At 34.4% G+C, this 16,722-nt stretch overlaps 1 protein-coding gene across 1 annotated transcript in view; it reads left to right on the top strand.

Annotated features, from left to right (window-relative positions):
• The window catches only part of Cfap47 (cilia and flagella associated protein 47), a 393,644-nt gene that overhangs the window by 88,031 nt on the left and 288,891 nt on the right, over positions 1-16,722 (top strand). Inside the window, exons 25-26 of the mRNA XM_074062282.1 lie at positions 2,077-2,272; positions 14,411-14,620. Of these exons, the coding sequence (XP_073918383.1) occupies positions 2,077-2,272; positions 14,411-14,620 (406 nt within the window). The remainder of the gene's footprint in view (positions 1-2,076; positions 2,273-14,410; positions 14,621-16,722) is intronic.

The raw sequence follows: 16,722 nt of genomic DNA, 5'->3' as shown, positions 1-16,722 counted from the left end.
GATTTCTTGTTTCATACCTTTGTTGTCAGAAAAGAAACTTGAGATGATTTAAATTTTTTTAATATTTCTTAAGCCTTGTTTTGTGAATTAATGTATGGTCTGTGCTGGAGAATATTCCATTTGCATTTGAGAATGATGTTTATTCTGCTATTGTTGGATAGAAAGTTCTATATATGACTTAAATCCATTTATTAAAAGTGTAGTTCTAGTCCTATATTCAGTTATTGATTTTCTGTCCGGATGATCTTTGCATTCTAAAAGCAAGATATTGATATCCCCCTACTATTGTTACCTTGTGGTGTATTTTCTCCATATCTGTTAATACTTGCTGATATGTTTAGCTGCTCTGATACTGAGTACATATATAATTATAATTGTTATAGCTTATTGGTGAATTGATTCTAGTATTTGTTTTTAATGATCTCCTTTATCTCATTCTTGAGTTAGTTTCTAATTTATCTGATATTAATTATTTCTACTCTCTTTTGGTTTCTATTTGTGTGTACTATCATTTTCTGCCCTTTCTCTGTCAATTTATGCGTGTCCTTATCGGTGGAGTCTCTTGTAGGCCGCATATATAGCATAGCTGGGAATTGGGTTTTTTTCTTTTTTTTCTTTTGCAATACTGGGGCTTGAACTTAGGGTGAACACTTTGGGCCACTTCACCAGCTCTTTTTTGTGATGGGTTTTTTCGAGATAGAGTTTCATGAACTATTTGCCTGGGCTGGCTTCAAACCATGATCCTCCTGATCTTCTTGTCCCGAGTAGCTAGGATTACAGGTGTGAGCCACTGGCACTCAGCTAGGAATTGTTTTAATATCTATTCATGCACTCTGTCTTTCCTTAGTAAATGAAACACAGAAATAATCTCAAATTAGCCCTTTCAAAATCCAGAATTTAAAGTCTCAAACCTTGCCTAATCCTGCAATTAATGAACTTGATTTTCCCTCCAAAATAATTTAGAAACATTAAATAATTTAAACATCATCCTTTCCCTATAGATTTGTAATGTTTGAAATACTTAAATTTTGATAAAACTCATTTTATCAGCTGAAGGTACACATATAATTTCTTATTCTTCACATAGTCTTTCTAATACTCATTTGTCTTTACTAGAAAGCCTATTAGTTCGTCATCCATTCTTTATTTTTCCTCCCTAAACATTTCCCTTTTTCTAAGAATCACAAACTGCTTTATAACTAATGAGCTTATTTGGTCAAATAAAGCATCCATTATAAAGAGAAATAATAGTCCTAATGAGTTCAATAATTTCATTGCTTTTGTTTCTGGCTCAATGTTTCACTTATGAACATGGTCCTGCATCATCAGTTATTCTCTAATCCTTTGCTCTGATGATACCCTTGATAGTCTTGATCCCTTCAAAGCCACACTGGTATCCCATTCTGTGTTCTAAGATATAAGCTTGAATTTACATTCAGCAGATAACATTTTTTTCTCCCAGTGAAACACTGTCATTTGGGATATGTGAAAGTGCATTGGTCAATTTCTGTAATGGAACCTTTCCTCAAGAAATACGTTGCAGCTTCCTGTCTTGAACCCTATTCTCCAACACAAATTGCCTCTCCTCATGTTAAATGGCCATATGGGAACTCCATGTCTTTTCCTAACAGATAAAGTTGGCCAGTCATCCCTGGCTGCCTTTCCTAATCTTAGATTTCTGGGAGAAGATGGCATATTCGTAAGTCCTCTAGTATCCTCTTCATGCTGCAAGAATTATATAATGGAATGGACAGCTTTTATTAAAGTTCAGAAAATTGTTTTTTAAAAAGAAATACTGTTGTGCTGTTTCCCCATGCTATGTTTATTTTACCAACACAGTGAAAATCTTTAAAGAGACTTTCTCCATTTCTCAACAAGGTTCACTTTAAAATATTTTTCTTTCAGTGGTACTTCTTTAGTTCTTACGTTCTTCAGCAGGCTCAATCCATTTCCTGGGTAAACTGTTCTGCTCCATTGAGATGTAACAATGCACTATGTTTTATATTTAGCAATGTTTAAACATAAATATTTTTTGTGTGAACTGATCTAAAACACTTACTTTTTTTTTTTCATTAGCTAACCCTGGAAAATACACAGCTGATATTCCTATGTGTCTAAATGATAATACACTTTGCTATAGAAAGTTATGTCTAATTGGAGAGATAAAATCACCAAAGATATCATTTGATCCAACATTTATATTTTTTACCCCTGTTCCTTTGGATATAACAAGTGGAATGGATATCAACATTTTACCCCAAAACTATTTCAGGTAAATATTGTGAATTTACCATATCTTATTTATGTAGTATTTGGTTTGAATGTGTGAGAGTTACATGTAACTTCTGATTTGTTTCTATAGTTAGAAAGAACTATTTAAGTATTTAATTATTCATTGAAAAATTAAATTAAAATACAAAAAATACCCTGTTAGTTGTATCATAGTTGTGTTTTCTTCTAAAAATTTTAAGTGTATCCCTTTTCATGGAATAAGAAACAATCTTAAAATTTCAGTTTACTAATTTTATATGACAAATTGCCACAAATGTCATGCCTTGTAACATACATTTAACCTCTCACACAACATGAATTTGTTAATCTTGCTATTTCTATGTACGTTGTAAAAAGAAATACAAAAAGCACTTTAAATAGGGAGTATTTTTTTCCTGACAGATGAAATTTTTTATTTATTCATTTTTATTATTCTTGTGCTGGGAGTACATTATGACATATACACATACATATCTCCACATTCTCCCCCTCCTACTGGTACTAACCACCCCCCACCCTCACCAGACAGGACCTGTTCTGCCATCCTGTTCTACATTTTTGTTTTAAAATGACATGTTTGTATGTTTATGATAGCTATAAATGGGTTTCTTTGTGACATTTCCATGTATATGTATTATTACCTGGATTGGTCCATCTACTCTATTTTTCTCCTTTCTGCCTTTGTCTCCTTATAGTGATTTCAACAGGCTTAAAAATTCTATATTTATTCTAGTATAGGAAGTGCATCTACCATATTCACCTTCTTAAATTCCTTTTTTTATCCTCCCTCTGTCATATGTGAATTCCCCTTAGCATGGCCTGTTTTTCATAATGTTGCTGTATTTGTATTAGGTCTATGTTCCACATATGAGAAAAATCACGTGGCCTTTGGCTTTCTAACCCTGGATAACTTCACCTAAGATGATGTTCTCCAGTTCCATCAATTTACCTTCAAATGAAAAAATTTCATTATTCTTTATGGCTGAATAAAATTCCATTGTATATAAATACTACATTTTATTAATCCATTCATCAGTAGTAGGACATATTGGCTGAATCCATAGCTATGTGAATAATGCTGCAATAAACATAGGTGTGCAGGTGCCTTTATTGTAACCTGACTTCCATTTCTTTGGGTGTATCCCTAGGAGTGGAATTGCTGGATCATATGGCAGTTTTATTTTTAGTTTTTTGAGGAGCCGCCATACTGTTTTCCAAAGTGGTTGTACTAACTTACATTCCCACCAACAGTGTCTGAAGGTTCCTTTCTCCTCACATCCTTGCCAACATTTGTTGTTGTGTTCTTGATGATAACCATTCTAACAGGAGTAATGTGGAATCTTAACGTGGTTTTAATTTGTATTTACTTTATGGCCAGGGAGGTTGAGCATTTCTTATTGTATTTTTGGCCATTTGGACTTTTTCCTTTAAAATAGCTGTTTTCATTCATTTTCCCATTTCTTAATTGGGTCATTGATTGATTGAGAGTTTAGTTTTATTGAGCTCCCTATATATTCTGGTTATTAATCCCTTGTCAGACATATAGCTGGCAAAGATTTTCTCCCATTCCATCTCTTCTTGTGTTGTGCAGAAGCATTTTAATTTCATGTAGTCCCATTTGTCAGTCCTTTCTCTTACTTTCTGAGCCATTTGAATTCTATTTAGGAAGTCACTTCCTATGCCCATTAATTCCAGTGTATTCCTTTCTCTTTCCTGTACTAACTTCAAATTTTCAGGTCTTATATCAAGGTCCTTTATACACTTTGAATTGGTACTTGTACTGGGAAAAACACATGGATCTACTTTCAGTTTTCTGTATGCAGATATCTAGTATTCCCAGCAACATATGATGAAGGGACTATTTTTTCTCCATTTTATGTTTTGGTGCCTTTATCAAAAATCAGGTTGGTATAATTGCTTGGATTCATATTTGGGTCTTCTATTCTGTTCCACTGGTCTTCATATCTTTTTTTGTGTGCCAGTACCATGCTGTTTTTATTTCTATGACTCTATAGTATAGTTTGATGGCGGATATTGTGAAATCTCCAGCGTTGCTCATTTTTGATCATTGTTGCCTTGTCTTTTTTGCTTCCCAGTGAACTTTAGGGTTGGTTTTTCAATCTCTGTGATGAAAGCCATTGGAATTTTGTTGGGAATTGCATTGAACATGTAGATTGCTTTTGGTAAAATAGCCATTTTCACAATACTGATTCTGCCAGTCCATGAGCATCAGAGATCTTTCCATCTTTTGTAGTCTTCTTTGATTTCTTTTTTCAGTGCTTTGTAGTTTTCCTTGTAGAGGTATTTCACTTCCTTTAAGTTTACTCTTAGGTATTTGATTTTTTTTGAGGTTATTGTAAATGGCATTGTTTTCCTATGTTAGTTCTCAGTTTGTTTATTGTTGGTGTACAAAACAACTACTGATTTTTTAGATTGATTTTTGTATCCTGCTACTCTACTGAAGGTATTTATGATGGACTAAGAGTTTTTTGGTGTACTATTTTGGGTCTTCTAGATATAAGATCATGTCATCTACAAATATGGATAGATTTCTTTCTTTCATGTTTGTATTCCTTTTGTTTCTTTTTCCTGTCTTATTGCTCTGGCTAGAAATTCCAAGTCTAGGTCGAATGTGAGTGGAGGGAGTGGAAACCCTTTTCTCATTCCTTACTTTAAAGGAAATTGTTTCTGTTTTTCCCCATTTAGTGTGATGTTGGCTACAGGCTTGCATATATAGCCTTTATAATATTGAGGTACATTCTTTCTATTCCTCGTTTCATCAGAGCTTTTATCATGAAAGGTTGTTAAATTTTATTGAAGACTTTTGCTGTATCTACATGAAATGCTCATGTGGTTTTTGTCTTTGCTTCTGTTAATATGCTGTATTATATTTAATGATTTGTATATATTGAACCATCCCTGCATCCCTGGGATGACACCCCCTTGATCATGGTTCATGATCTTTTGATATGCTGTTGAATTCAGTTTGCCAATATTTTTTTGAGGATTTTTGCTTCTAAAAAATTAGCCTGTAATTCTCTCTTTCTTTTTTTTATTGTGTCCTTGTCTGAGTTGGGGATGGATATAATACTTGCTTTATAGAATGAGTTTGCAATATTCCTTCCCTTTCTATTTCATGGAAAGTTTTCAGGAGTATTGGTCCTAGTTCTTTAAAATTCTGGTAGAATTCGGTGGAGAATCCATCAGGTTCTGGACTTTTCTTTTTTGGGAGACTCTTATTGCTGCTTCAATTTCAATGCATGTTATAGATCTGTTTAGGTGATTAATATCCTCTTAGTTGAGTTTTGGGTGGTCATAAGTATCTGGAAATTTGTATATTTCTTCTAGATTTTCCCATTTATTTGAATATAGGTTTTCAAAGTAGTCCCTAATGATTTCCTGGATTTCCTTAGTGTTTGTTGTGATCTCCCTTTTTTCATTTCTAATCTTACTAATTTGGGTCTTTTCCTTCCTCATTTTACTCATGTTTGCTAGGGGTTTATCAATCTTATTTATCTCTTCAAAGAACCAGATTTTTGTTTTATTGACTCTTTGTATGGATTTTGTTTTGGTCTCTGTTTCATTGATATTGGCCCTTATTTTTATTATTTCTCTCCATCTGCTTGTTTTTGGTTTAGCTTTTTCTTGTTATTCTAAGAGTTTGAGATATAGCATTAGGTTATTTATTTGAGATCTTTCTGTGTTTAAGTATATGCATTCATGGCTATAAAGTTTCCCCTTAGCACTCCCTTTGCTTTGTCCCCTAGGTCTTGGTAGGTTGTGAATTCATTTTCATGATATTCCAAGAACATTTTGATTTCTTCCCTTATTTCTTCTATGATCCACTGATCATTGAGCAATGTGTTGTTCACTCTCCAGGTGTTTCAGTGTTTTCTGCTGGGTTTTTTTTTTTGTTGTTGTTGTTGTCAAGTTCTTGTTTTAGTGTTTATGCCAATGTTTGTTTAGTGTCTTGTTTTAGTGGTCTCACAGTATGCAGTGGGTTATTTCAGTTTTCTTATATTTGTTAATACTTGCCTTGTGACCTAAAATATGATCTATTTTGGAGAATATTCCATGAGCTGCTGAGAAGAGTATATATTGTCCTGTTGCAGGATGGTATACTCTGTAGATGTCTGTCAGGTCCTTTTGATCTATGGTGTCATTCAATTTTAGAGTTTTTCTGTTGATTTTTTGTTTGAATGATCTGTCTATTGGTGATACAGTAGTATTGACACTCCCATTTCCACTGTATTGGAGTCCATGTGTTTTTTAAGTCTAGTAGTGTATGTTTAATGACATTGGGTACATATAGGTTAACAATAGTTATTTCTTCTTGTTATATTGCTCATTTTATTAGCATGAAGTAACCTTTTTCTCTTCTGACTAACTTAGGTTTGATGTCTACTTTATCTGTATAAGTATAGCTACTCCTGCCTGTTTTCAGGGACATTAGCTTGGTAAATATTTTCCCACACTTTCATCCTACGCCAATGTTTGTTTCTGTCTGTAAGGTGGGTTTCTTGTAAACAACAAATGTCTGGCCTTCCTTTTTAATCTAGTTTGCCAATAGATGTCTTTTGATGGGAGTTTGAGTCCATTAATATTCACTGTTAATATTGAGAGGTATGTGGTGATTCCTGACATTTAATTGTTTTTATTGAGTAAGGATTTGTATGTGTGAAACTAATTTTATGCTATTCTCTAAGTTCTTTTCTGCTCTTTTCTTGACATTAGTAATTCCCACCCTTTGATAGGTATTTCTGTTTTCAATTTCTATGTGTAGGATTCCTTTCACAATCTTCCGTAGTGCTGGTTTAGTGGTAATGTATTGTTTTTGTTTATCATGGAAGGTTTTTATTCCTCCTTTAATTTTGAATGCTAGCATTGCTGGGTAGAATATCCTAGGATTGAAATTGTTTTCTTTCAGTGCTCAAAATAGCCTTACTCCATGCCCTTCTTGCTTTTAAAGTTTTTATTGAGAAATCTGCTGTTATTTTGATGGGTTTACCTTTACATGTTATTTGATTTTTCTCTCTTACAGCTTTCAATATTCTTTCCTTGTTCTTTGTGCTTATTGTTTTAACTATAATATACAATGGAGAGTTTCTATTTTGTTCATGTCTGTTTTGTGTCCTGGAGGCTTCCTGTACCTGAATGGGCATCTCTTTCTCAAGATTCAGGAAACATTCTGCTATTGTTTTGTTGAATATATTATCTGTATCTTTGGTTTGCACCTCTTCTCCTTCTTCAGTTCCCACGATTACCATGTTTAGTCTTTTGATGGAGTTGCATCATTTTTGCATATATCTTTTCACACCTCTTGACTCTTTTGTCTAAGAATTCTTCTGTTTTTTTCTTTAACATCTATTTTGTCTTTGAGTTCTGAAATGCTGTATTCCACTTGTTCCAGTCTACTTGAGTGGCTTTCAACAGAATTTTTTATTTGTCTTCAGGAAATTTTTGTTTCCAGTGTTTCTGTTTGATCTTTTTTTTTTTGAGACTTCCCATATCTTTCTTAAGCTCTTCTTTCATATCTTCTACTGTTCTTTCTCTCTTCTTTATTTCATTTATCACTCTTTTTTTATCATATCCTTAGTTTCATTTCTGAGTTTGTTGAAATTCTCTTTGAGTTCATTTAGTTGTTTCTGTGTCTTCTCAAGTTTTGTATCCATGTTCTCTTGAGATTAATTATTTTTTTGTGTCCTCTTTAAGCTCTTCTTTAAGCTCATTAAACATTTTATCATCATTTTCTGACATCAGCAACTGAGGATTCATCCCCTTCACTTTCTACCAAATCCTCTCTTGTATGATTGTTAGCCTTTTTATTTATTTATTTATTTATTTATTGCACTACTGGGGTTTGAACTCAAGGCCTACACCTGATCCACTCCACCAGCCATTTTTTCTGTTGGGTGTTGTTGAGATTGGGTCTCCCAAACTATTTGCCCAGGTTATCTCAAATAGTGATCCTCCTGATATCTACCTCCTGAATAGTTAGAATTACAGAAATGATCCACTGTTGCCCAGTTGACTATTATCCTTTTGAGGAGTCCTATTCCCTTGCCTTCTTTATTCCCATGTTTCTATTTTGAGCTTTGCTCAAGTGTTGACTAGTTAGTTTGGGGCTTTACTCACCTATTATCTTTCCCTTGACTTAATTTCCATGCTCTGGCTAGCTTAGTTTATTCCAGGTTGTTGTAATTTCTGTTTACTGACCCAGAGGTATAATGTAGCAGTAAGAAATTCACAGATTCAATTACAATCCAGTTTATTTACATAATATATAAAACCCTTGGAAATATCTGTAAACAGCAGGCATTTGGGAGATAACAGTTGTTTGCATAAAGATTTATACTTAGGCAATTAAAATGATAGTGCTAGTAGAGGAAGCATGGAGGGGGGATGGTGTGATTGGGAAGAGCTATGAGGTGTGGGGGCTATGGGCTAGTAAGGCCTTAATGTCTGTAAAGGTATATTTCAGTCATTGTGGGGAAGGGTGCTAATGTCAGGGATTGCAGAGTGATAGGATATACAAAATTGGTATAACAGACTACTCAGTGAGTGATTAGTTTGGAGCAGGTAGGGAAAGTGGGGGAAAAGAAGGGAGAGGAGAGGAAGGCAAGGAGATGGAAGGAAGAGAAGAAGGAAGAGAAAAAAGAAGAATAGAGAAAAATTTGGGGTAGAGAAAGGAAAGTGGAACAAGAGAGGGGTAAGCAAATTTAAATTTGTACAAAATGGAAAAAGGAGATAGATAACAACAAAGAAACATCAAAGAAAAAATATATTTATTGTCCAGATTTCTTCCTTGTTATAGAGAGGAATGGGTTTCCTCTCAGTTCAGTGAGTACTTTGGGCACTTCCCCCTGATTTCTAATCCAGTGCTATCCCTTCTGACAGGGGCTTTCTCTGTGACCCTGTTCCTCTTAAAGGTTGATATCTGGACTGTGTGATAATCTATGGTGCCCTTCCCTACCAGACTGTTTTTGGGAGTTCCACTCAAGGTACTTAAGCCCAGGATCTTCTTGGGAGGGTGGTCAGCTTGTTTTTGTACACATGTTTCTGAAATAATACCAAAGGGAGTTGATAAGTGAGCAGCCACCAGCCTCTTCTGTCTGCAGGGCAATCCTGGGGGCTAAAATTGAGCTTTTTGGTCAATAGCCCTTCTCTAGGAAGGCTGTTAGTTTCAGCTCATTGCAAGTTTCTTTAAGGTGGTCAAATGTGTTGTCATTTTCTCCATACTGTGGCTGGGCCACCCCGCTCCCACGTAGGCTGGATAGGCTCCACACACTGCCCTACCCTCACCAGGCAGAGGTGAAATTTACCTTCCGTTATTGGGCCACTAGTTTTGACCAGGAGGGGTGCAATCTGCCCAAAATCTATGCTGAACTATGGTTCTCTTCAGAGTTGATAATGCCTGCTTACTTGGAGGGATTTTAGTTTCACTCAGTGGTATTGGGGATCAGCCTGCATTAATGCAGGCAGAGGATAGTCAGATGTTCTGCATCTATGAATTTTGGTGGGTCCAGGGTATCCCAGATGCTCACTGAACTCATTCTGCAGTTCTTCGCACTGACTTTTTGCTCTTCTGAGAGAGGGGGAATAAAAGGAAAAATGGCTCTCTAGCTGGTGTACCTGCATAACTGCCAGTCCACAGCACTCAGGGTTCCATAGTTGTTATTTGCTATAAAAACAAATATGTTCCCCGTATGCATTGGCAGTATCTTACTTGGTGAAAAAGCCAGGTGATCTGATTCTTACTACCATGACTACAAAGTATTCTTTTGGAATTTTGAGAGCTCAGGTTCCAGGGTCTATTGGCTATCTGCCATCTTGCTCCAATCTAGGAATGTTAAATAAGGTATAAAATCATGCTAACAACGAAATAAATGACTGATAAAAATTAGGAAAACATCAACACTTGGTGCATGCCTGTAATTCTAGCTACTCAGGAGGCTTAGGCAGTCAGATCATGAATTCAAGGCCAGCCTGAGCTAATTTTGAACAAAACCAAAGAAAAATATCAAATAATTCAGTAGAAATGTTGACAAAATCATCAATAGGTATTTAACAGAAGAGGATTCATAAATGGAAAATAAACACTAAAACATATAATTGGCCATTTTGTAAAATTTGAAATAAAAATTAAAGATAATACTTTTGCCTGTCAGAGGAAGGTAAAATTGGGTAGTCCAATAAACTAGTCAGTGTCAATTATTTTGACCACAGTAGATAGTACTGGACATAGTGTAACATTTATGTATCTCACACCACTTCATGGTGATACTGGGGCAGGAGGAACTTTTGTCTCAGTGACAAACAACCAAAGAGAGTATGTACACTCAGTCATAGTTTTTATGGAGTCTTTTCCTCAAGAAAAGCAGGTGGTGAAGGTGGCTTCAGTTTGAACTTGCATCAGTTTAAACTGAAGGAAAGTGAGGTAGAGGAGGGGGAGAGGGGAAGAGAGAGATAGAGGGAGGAAGGGGGAGGGAAAAAGATAGAGATAGATCAAAGCAGAAGATGAAGTTTTTGCTCATGTGAGGTGGGCCAAATTTGGGGCAGGTGGGTATTGCTGTTCTTATTGGTTCTGGTCATTGCTTAGCCAGATTCTTTTTATTGTATACACATCCTGGTCTTGAGGAATAGGCTATCAGCTTATCCCAAGAGCTACACATTCCTTCCTTAGGTGTCTCCATTCTGGATAAACATTCTGGGCTTGTTATAAGGATGGGCACCATAGCTGTGAAGAGAACACATGGGAAGTGGTGGCAGAAAACACACACTATGACTTTGAAGAGAAACAGGCTTAAGGGCCAGGAGTTCACTTGTCTTCTCTCCTTTTCTGGATTCCTCAATATCCTCATTCTCTCATCTAGTCTATCCTTGAAGATGTTATGGTAAATGCATCCTGACTTTATTAGTGCATCAGAGTTTTGAGGGCAATGATTGTTTGGGGAAGTAAGAGAAGAATATATACAATACCTTCTAATGGGTAATAGGTTATAGGCTAAGGCCCCAGGACTGCATCTGCCTTTTGTCCCTAAGGTGGTCCCTGACACTTGAAATAGTATATCCTAGAAATATTATTTCACAGTGTACTACAAGCTGTGTTTAAGATTATTCATTGTAGTGTTTTTCAGAGTAGCAAAATTTGGAAAGTGTACAAATTTCTTATGACAGGTGAAATGATAAATAATTTGCTATCTATGTGAACATGACTATTCTAGAGTAAGACAGTGATGTTAGGTTTCTTGGTAACAAAATATTGAGATAAAATTGTTTTAAAAGTCTAGAAACACTACATATTTTGATTATTCTACATAAATAAATGTAATACGTATTTATTTTTATGCAGTAAATTAAAGCTGAAGAGCATAGTGCAATCATTTAAATTCTAACATTTGGTAAGAAAGATATTTTTGGGTTCTTACTGATGCTATGGGGCTTGCTCTAAATGCCATCCAGTTTGTGAAGGAGATAACTTCTTTAGCATTAGCATAACTTTTGGATTTACAGTTCTTTTGAAACCCCATCTTAATGGCAGTAACTAACCGCTATTGCTTAGGATAGAATAGTGGCTTGAATTGTATTTTGGTAGAAAGTTTTTTTAATTAGGAAATGTCTACTAGATGAATTAATCTTTTAATTTTTGAATTAATGTATGAAACTATCAATTGAAAAACTACTTCATCTCAAGATACATGGTAAGAACTTTTATAAATGCCACAATGTATCCCCACCCAGCAAAACAACAAAAAAGTGGAGTCATGAAAAATATGGCATAATCAAATGAGTATGTGAAAAGAGTTGAAGAGCTGATGTAACCTAGTGCCCTTGTTATATGTACATAAATTAAAATCAGTAGCAATAATGACTTATCCAATGATGCTCAGCTAATTAGAAACTAAATTGCTGTCAAACTGGATTTATTTTTTTAGTGAGGAAAACACGGCATTTTTGCTAGTTTGAGATAAAGACAGCTATACAGGCAGATTCCTTATGTTTCAAACTGGCTTTATAAATTACTTTCCATGTTTTTAATTCAGTGTACCATTTAGTTATTCTTATTTGTTATAGGTTTTTACATATGTAATAAAATAAAACAAAATAATATGATTCAATAGTCATTGATCACTAAAAATTATGAGTAGCAATTCAGTTTTAAAGTCAATACTACAGAATATACAGGGAACTCAAAAAACTAAACTCTCCCAAAATTAATGAACCAATAAAGAAATGGGCAATTAGACGAAATAGAACTTTCTCAAAAGAAGAAATTCAAATGGCCAAAAACACATGAAAAAATGCTCATCATCTCTAGCCATAAAGGAAATGCAAGTCAAAACCACACTAAGATTCCACCTCACCCCTGTTAGAATAGCCTCCTCAAAAACACCACCAACAACATGTATTGGTGAGGATGTGGGAGGAAAAAGGAACCCTAACCCACTGCTGGTGGGAATGCAAGCTGGGGCAACCACTCTGGAAAAACATTTGGAGGCTTCTTAAAAATCTAAACATAGATCTGTCATATGATCCAGTAGTCCCACGCTGGGGATATACTCGAAGGAATGTGACACAGGTTACTCCAGAGGCACCTGCACACCCATGTTTATTGCAGCACTATTCACAATAGCTAAGTTATGGAAACAACCAAGATGCCCCACTACTGATGAATGGATTAAGAAAATTTGGTACTTATACACAATGGAATTTTACTCAGCCATGAAGAAGAATGAAATCCTGTCATTCACAAGTAAATGGAACTGGAGAACATCATTCTGAGCGAGGTTAGGCTCAGAAGACCAAAAATCGTATGTTCTCCCTCATATGCAGACTTTAGATCAAGGGCAAATACAGCAATGTGATTGGACTTGGGTCACAGGATAAAGTGAGAGCACACATGGGAGGTATGGGGATAGGTAAGAAACCCAAAACATGACAGTATTTGATGTCCTCACTGCAGAGGAACTAATACAGAAACTTTAAAGCAACAGAGGTCAATGTGAGAATGGGATCAGGAACTAGAGAAAAGGTCAGTTAGAGATGAATCAATTTAGAATGTAACACATTTGTACATGGAAGCAATGCTAAGAATCTCTCTGTATAGCTATCCTTATCTCAACTAGCAAAAATACTATGTCTTTCTTATTATTGTTTATACTCTCTCTTCAACAAAATTAGAGATAAGGGCAGAACAGATTCTGACTGGAAGCGAGGGTGGGTGGGGGGAAGAAAGAGGGTTTGGAAGAGTAGGGGGAAGAAATGGCCCAATGTATGCACATATGAGTAAATGAATAAAAAAATTTTATCACCTCTAAAAAAAGTAAAGTCAGTACTACATAATATTGTCTTCCTTATTATGCTTATGTCTTCTCTTCAGCAAAATTAGAGATAAGGGCAGAACAGGTTCTGCCTGGAAGGAGGGGTGCGGGGCGGGGGAGAAATGACCCAAAGAATGTATGCACATGTGAATAAATGAATAATAAAAATTTTTTTAAAATTACAAACACTTTAGCTTAGCTAAATAAATTATAGATGTTTTATGAGATATGAACATTGAATAGATTTTGAATAGTGATGATTTTATTCATGATATATGTGTATGTTATTAATGTATAAATAATTAAACTTCTGCATGTATATGCTTCTATCAATAATATTTAGTATATGTATACTAAATTTGTAGCTATTAAAGTTATAATTTTTGGAAAATACTTACCAGAATATATTTAAGAACAATGCTATTTATATCATAGTTTGGGTTAAAACACATTGTATTTAATCAGGTGTTTTATCTCTCTTTTTAATCCTTCTAGAACAAAAGATACATTAGATCATCTCAAGTTGTTCGTGGTAAAATTTATATATTAACAATATTACCTATACTGTTAACAGAAAATAAAAACAACACAGGTCTGGAGGCATGGCTCAAGTGGTAGAGGGCCTGCCTAGCAAGTTGTGAAGCCATGAATTCAAATTCTAGAATTACCAAGAAATGACACAAATATATGCTTAATGATTGAGCATATTATTGCAAACAGCTTTTTAAAGTTTTTGGTGATTCAAGAAACAATGAGATACATATTAATTCCAATTTCTTGGTACTTTAATCTAACAAACTCTTTTTAACTTTAAATAGAAATTCAACACTACATTTCCAGATTCCTACTGCAAAACTTCTTGATGATGATGAGATTCAACCATTTTCTGTGACATTTCCAAAAGGCAGAGTCATCACAGGATCTAATACTGGAATTAATGATAAGCTCCCCTGCCACCTCAGTTTCAAATCACCTAAACCTGTGTCATTTTTCACCAATCTTCTATTCTCTGATGACAGAAATAACTGGTAAGATATTTAAGTGTATATTGACAGAGAAGAATAATAACTATATATTTTACACCATTATAAAATGTTAAAAGGAGAGACAGCTAATATAAAGTTCCAAGTACAAGTTTGCTGTCATGAGAAACAGCATAATAGTGGTTTCTATGCATTTACTCTGCCATGGCTTTGTTAATTTCTGTAGCTTTTACCTGTCTTCATCTGTAAAATGGAATAGTGATGTGGACAAGAATATTACAAGCAGCCAAACAGAGCATGAAGTATGGAGGTTCAAGCAACCTCTTGTTTTCATGGTATTTTTGGTGCTTTGGTTTGATGGGTTCTCATAAGACAGAGCTGGGAGATAAAGCTGAAGGGCAAGAACACATCCTACAGAAATTTTTATTATAAACATACTTTTCTGACAGTAGTGCTTTCATGTATCATACATGAACTTTCCAAGTAATAAGCATAGATACTCCATTTTCTGTCTTTCCTTATCTTTTGCATGTGTTTCTTTATCTCTCACTCCTTCTCTTTCTGTTCCTCTCTCTAACTCATACACAGAATACACAAATGAAAATTCCCTGCTTGGTAGATAATAATGATAGCTTAGAGTCTCAATACAGATAGGAATATTTTTCATTTTTATCATTGTATTTATTAATGAAACAAAAACTCATAAAGTATCTCTATAGTTGTAGTATAAATCAATTGGACATTTATTAATTTGTTTCAAAAGCCTGTGTTACAACTTCCATCAGCAACTCTATAGATAGTTTTTATTTAAAAATAAGTTTACTATATATGGATATTTATAAAATATCACATAAGTCAGATATTTTAACCTAATAGTATTAATGTATTGCATTGAAATGAAACCTAAATGTATTGCATTGAAATTCAATATAAAAACAGCTGTTAAACTGCCTTATTGAAATTATATAGTTCACAATAAAATTTCAAAGTGAAAAACATTTTTATAAAAATTAAAACACTTTATTTTTCTCTATACATACTCAAAGAAGCTTATGTTTATGAAAGAAACAAAGCATATATGGTTTTGTTGTAAGTTTATAGTTCTAAGTGGAGTCTTGTGTTTGTTTATAAAATAATTTAAATGCTATTAGTACTGGTTTTTGAATGAATGAAGAAATGAGTGCAGCAATAAAATATACTTCCTTTCATTGCTGCTTTACAAATCAACCTCTTATTCTAGGTTAACTCATTATTTTCCTTATGTCCTCCTCAATTCAGCTTTTTATTTTCTTCTTGACTATCCTTATTTTGACATATGAAGTCACATGTAGGCATTGAGGTGTAGGAGAAGGAAAGAGAAGAAAAAGAAGAATATATGTATATATCTATTAATTGTCTGAGTAAAATGGCTTCTTGAGTATCTAGAAAATATTTAACATATTTTTTGTTGGACTTGAAAGTTTAGTTTCTGTTTTTTTCCTTTATTCACCAAGGAATTCAGTTTATAGTTACCTTAAGCAAATTTTGAACTTTGGATCTTAAATAGGCTACATAGAATTAGGGAATTGTTTGGGAAATATCCACTTGAATGTAATAGTAAGAATTCCCATATGTAGATAAGATTTGTGGGAAGCATCCTGAGAAATAACTTGTATTGAAGGGGAAATGTTAGCTGATTATTGATAAGATTAATGAACTTCCTGATGTCTGCAGATGACCCCTAATGTTCCCTTATAATTGAGGTCATTGAAGGACAGGATGCAGTTTTTGCGGTTATCTCTATAATTATAGGTGGTTTAAGTAAGTAATAAACATTTAAATTAGACCTGGAAAATAAGAATGTACTAGTGTTCAATTAAGCACAGCTCAAAGTCAAAGGTGGTCATGAGTTAATCAAAACAAGTTTCATATTTGGTCACCCAAATCTCCTTAACACTGTTCTCAACTAACAACCTGACATTCTAGGTAAATATTTAGGCATTCATTCCAACAGATGTACCCTAAATGTCTACCATGTGGTCTATACTCTTCTAAGCACTAAGGATTACATCAGGGATCAAGAATATCATCCCCATCTATGGAGTTTAGGGTCTAGTGAGAGAAACAGATGACAAGCAGTAAACACAAAATGTAAATTTTCTGATATG

Source organism: Castor canadensis, chromosome X (assembly GCF_047511655.1).
Source record: "Castor canadensis chromosome X, mCasCan1.hap1v2, whole genome shotgun sequence".
NCBI classification, from domain to species: Eukaryota; Metazoa; Chordata; class Mammalia; order Rodentia; family Castoridae; genus Castor; species Castor canadensis.
The sequence above is the reverse complement of the archived record's forward strand: the minus strand, read 5'-3'. Positions and strand labels throughout refer to the sequence as shown.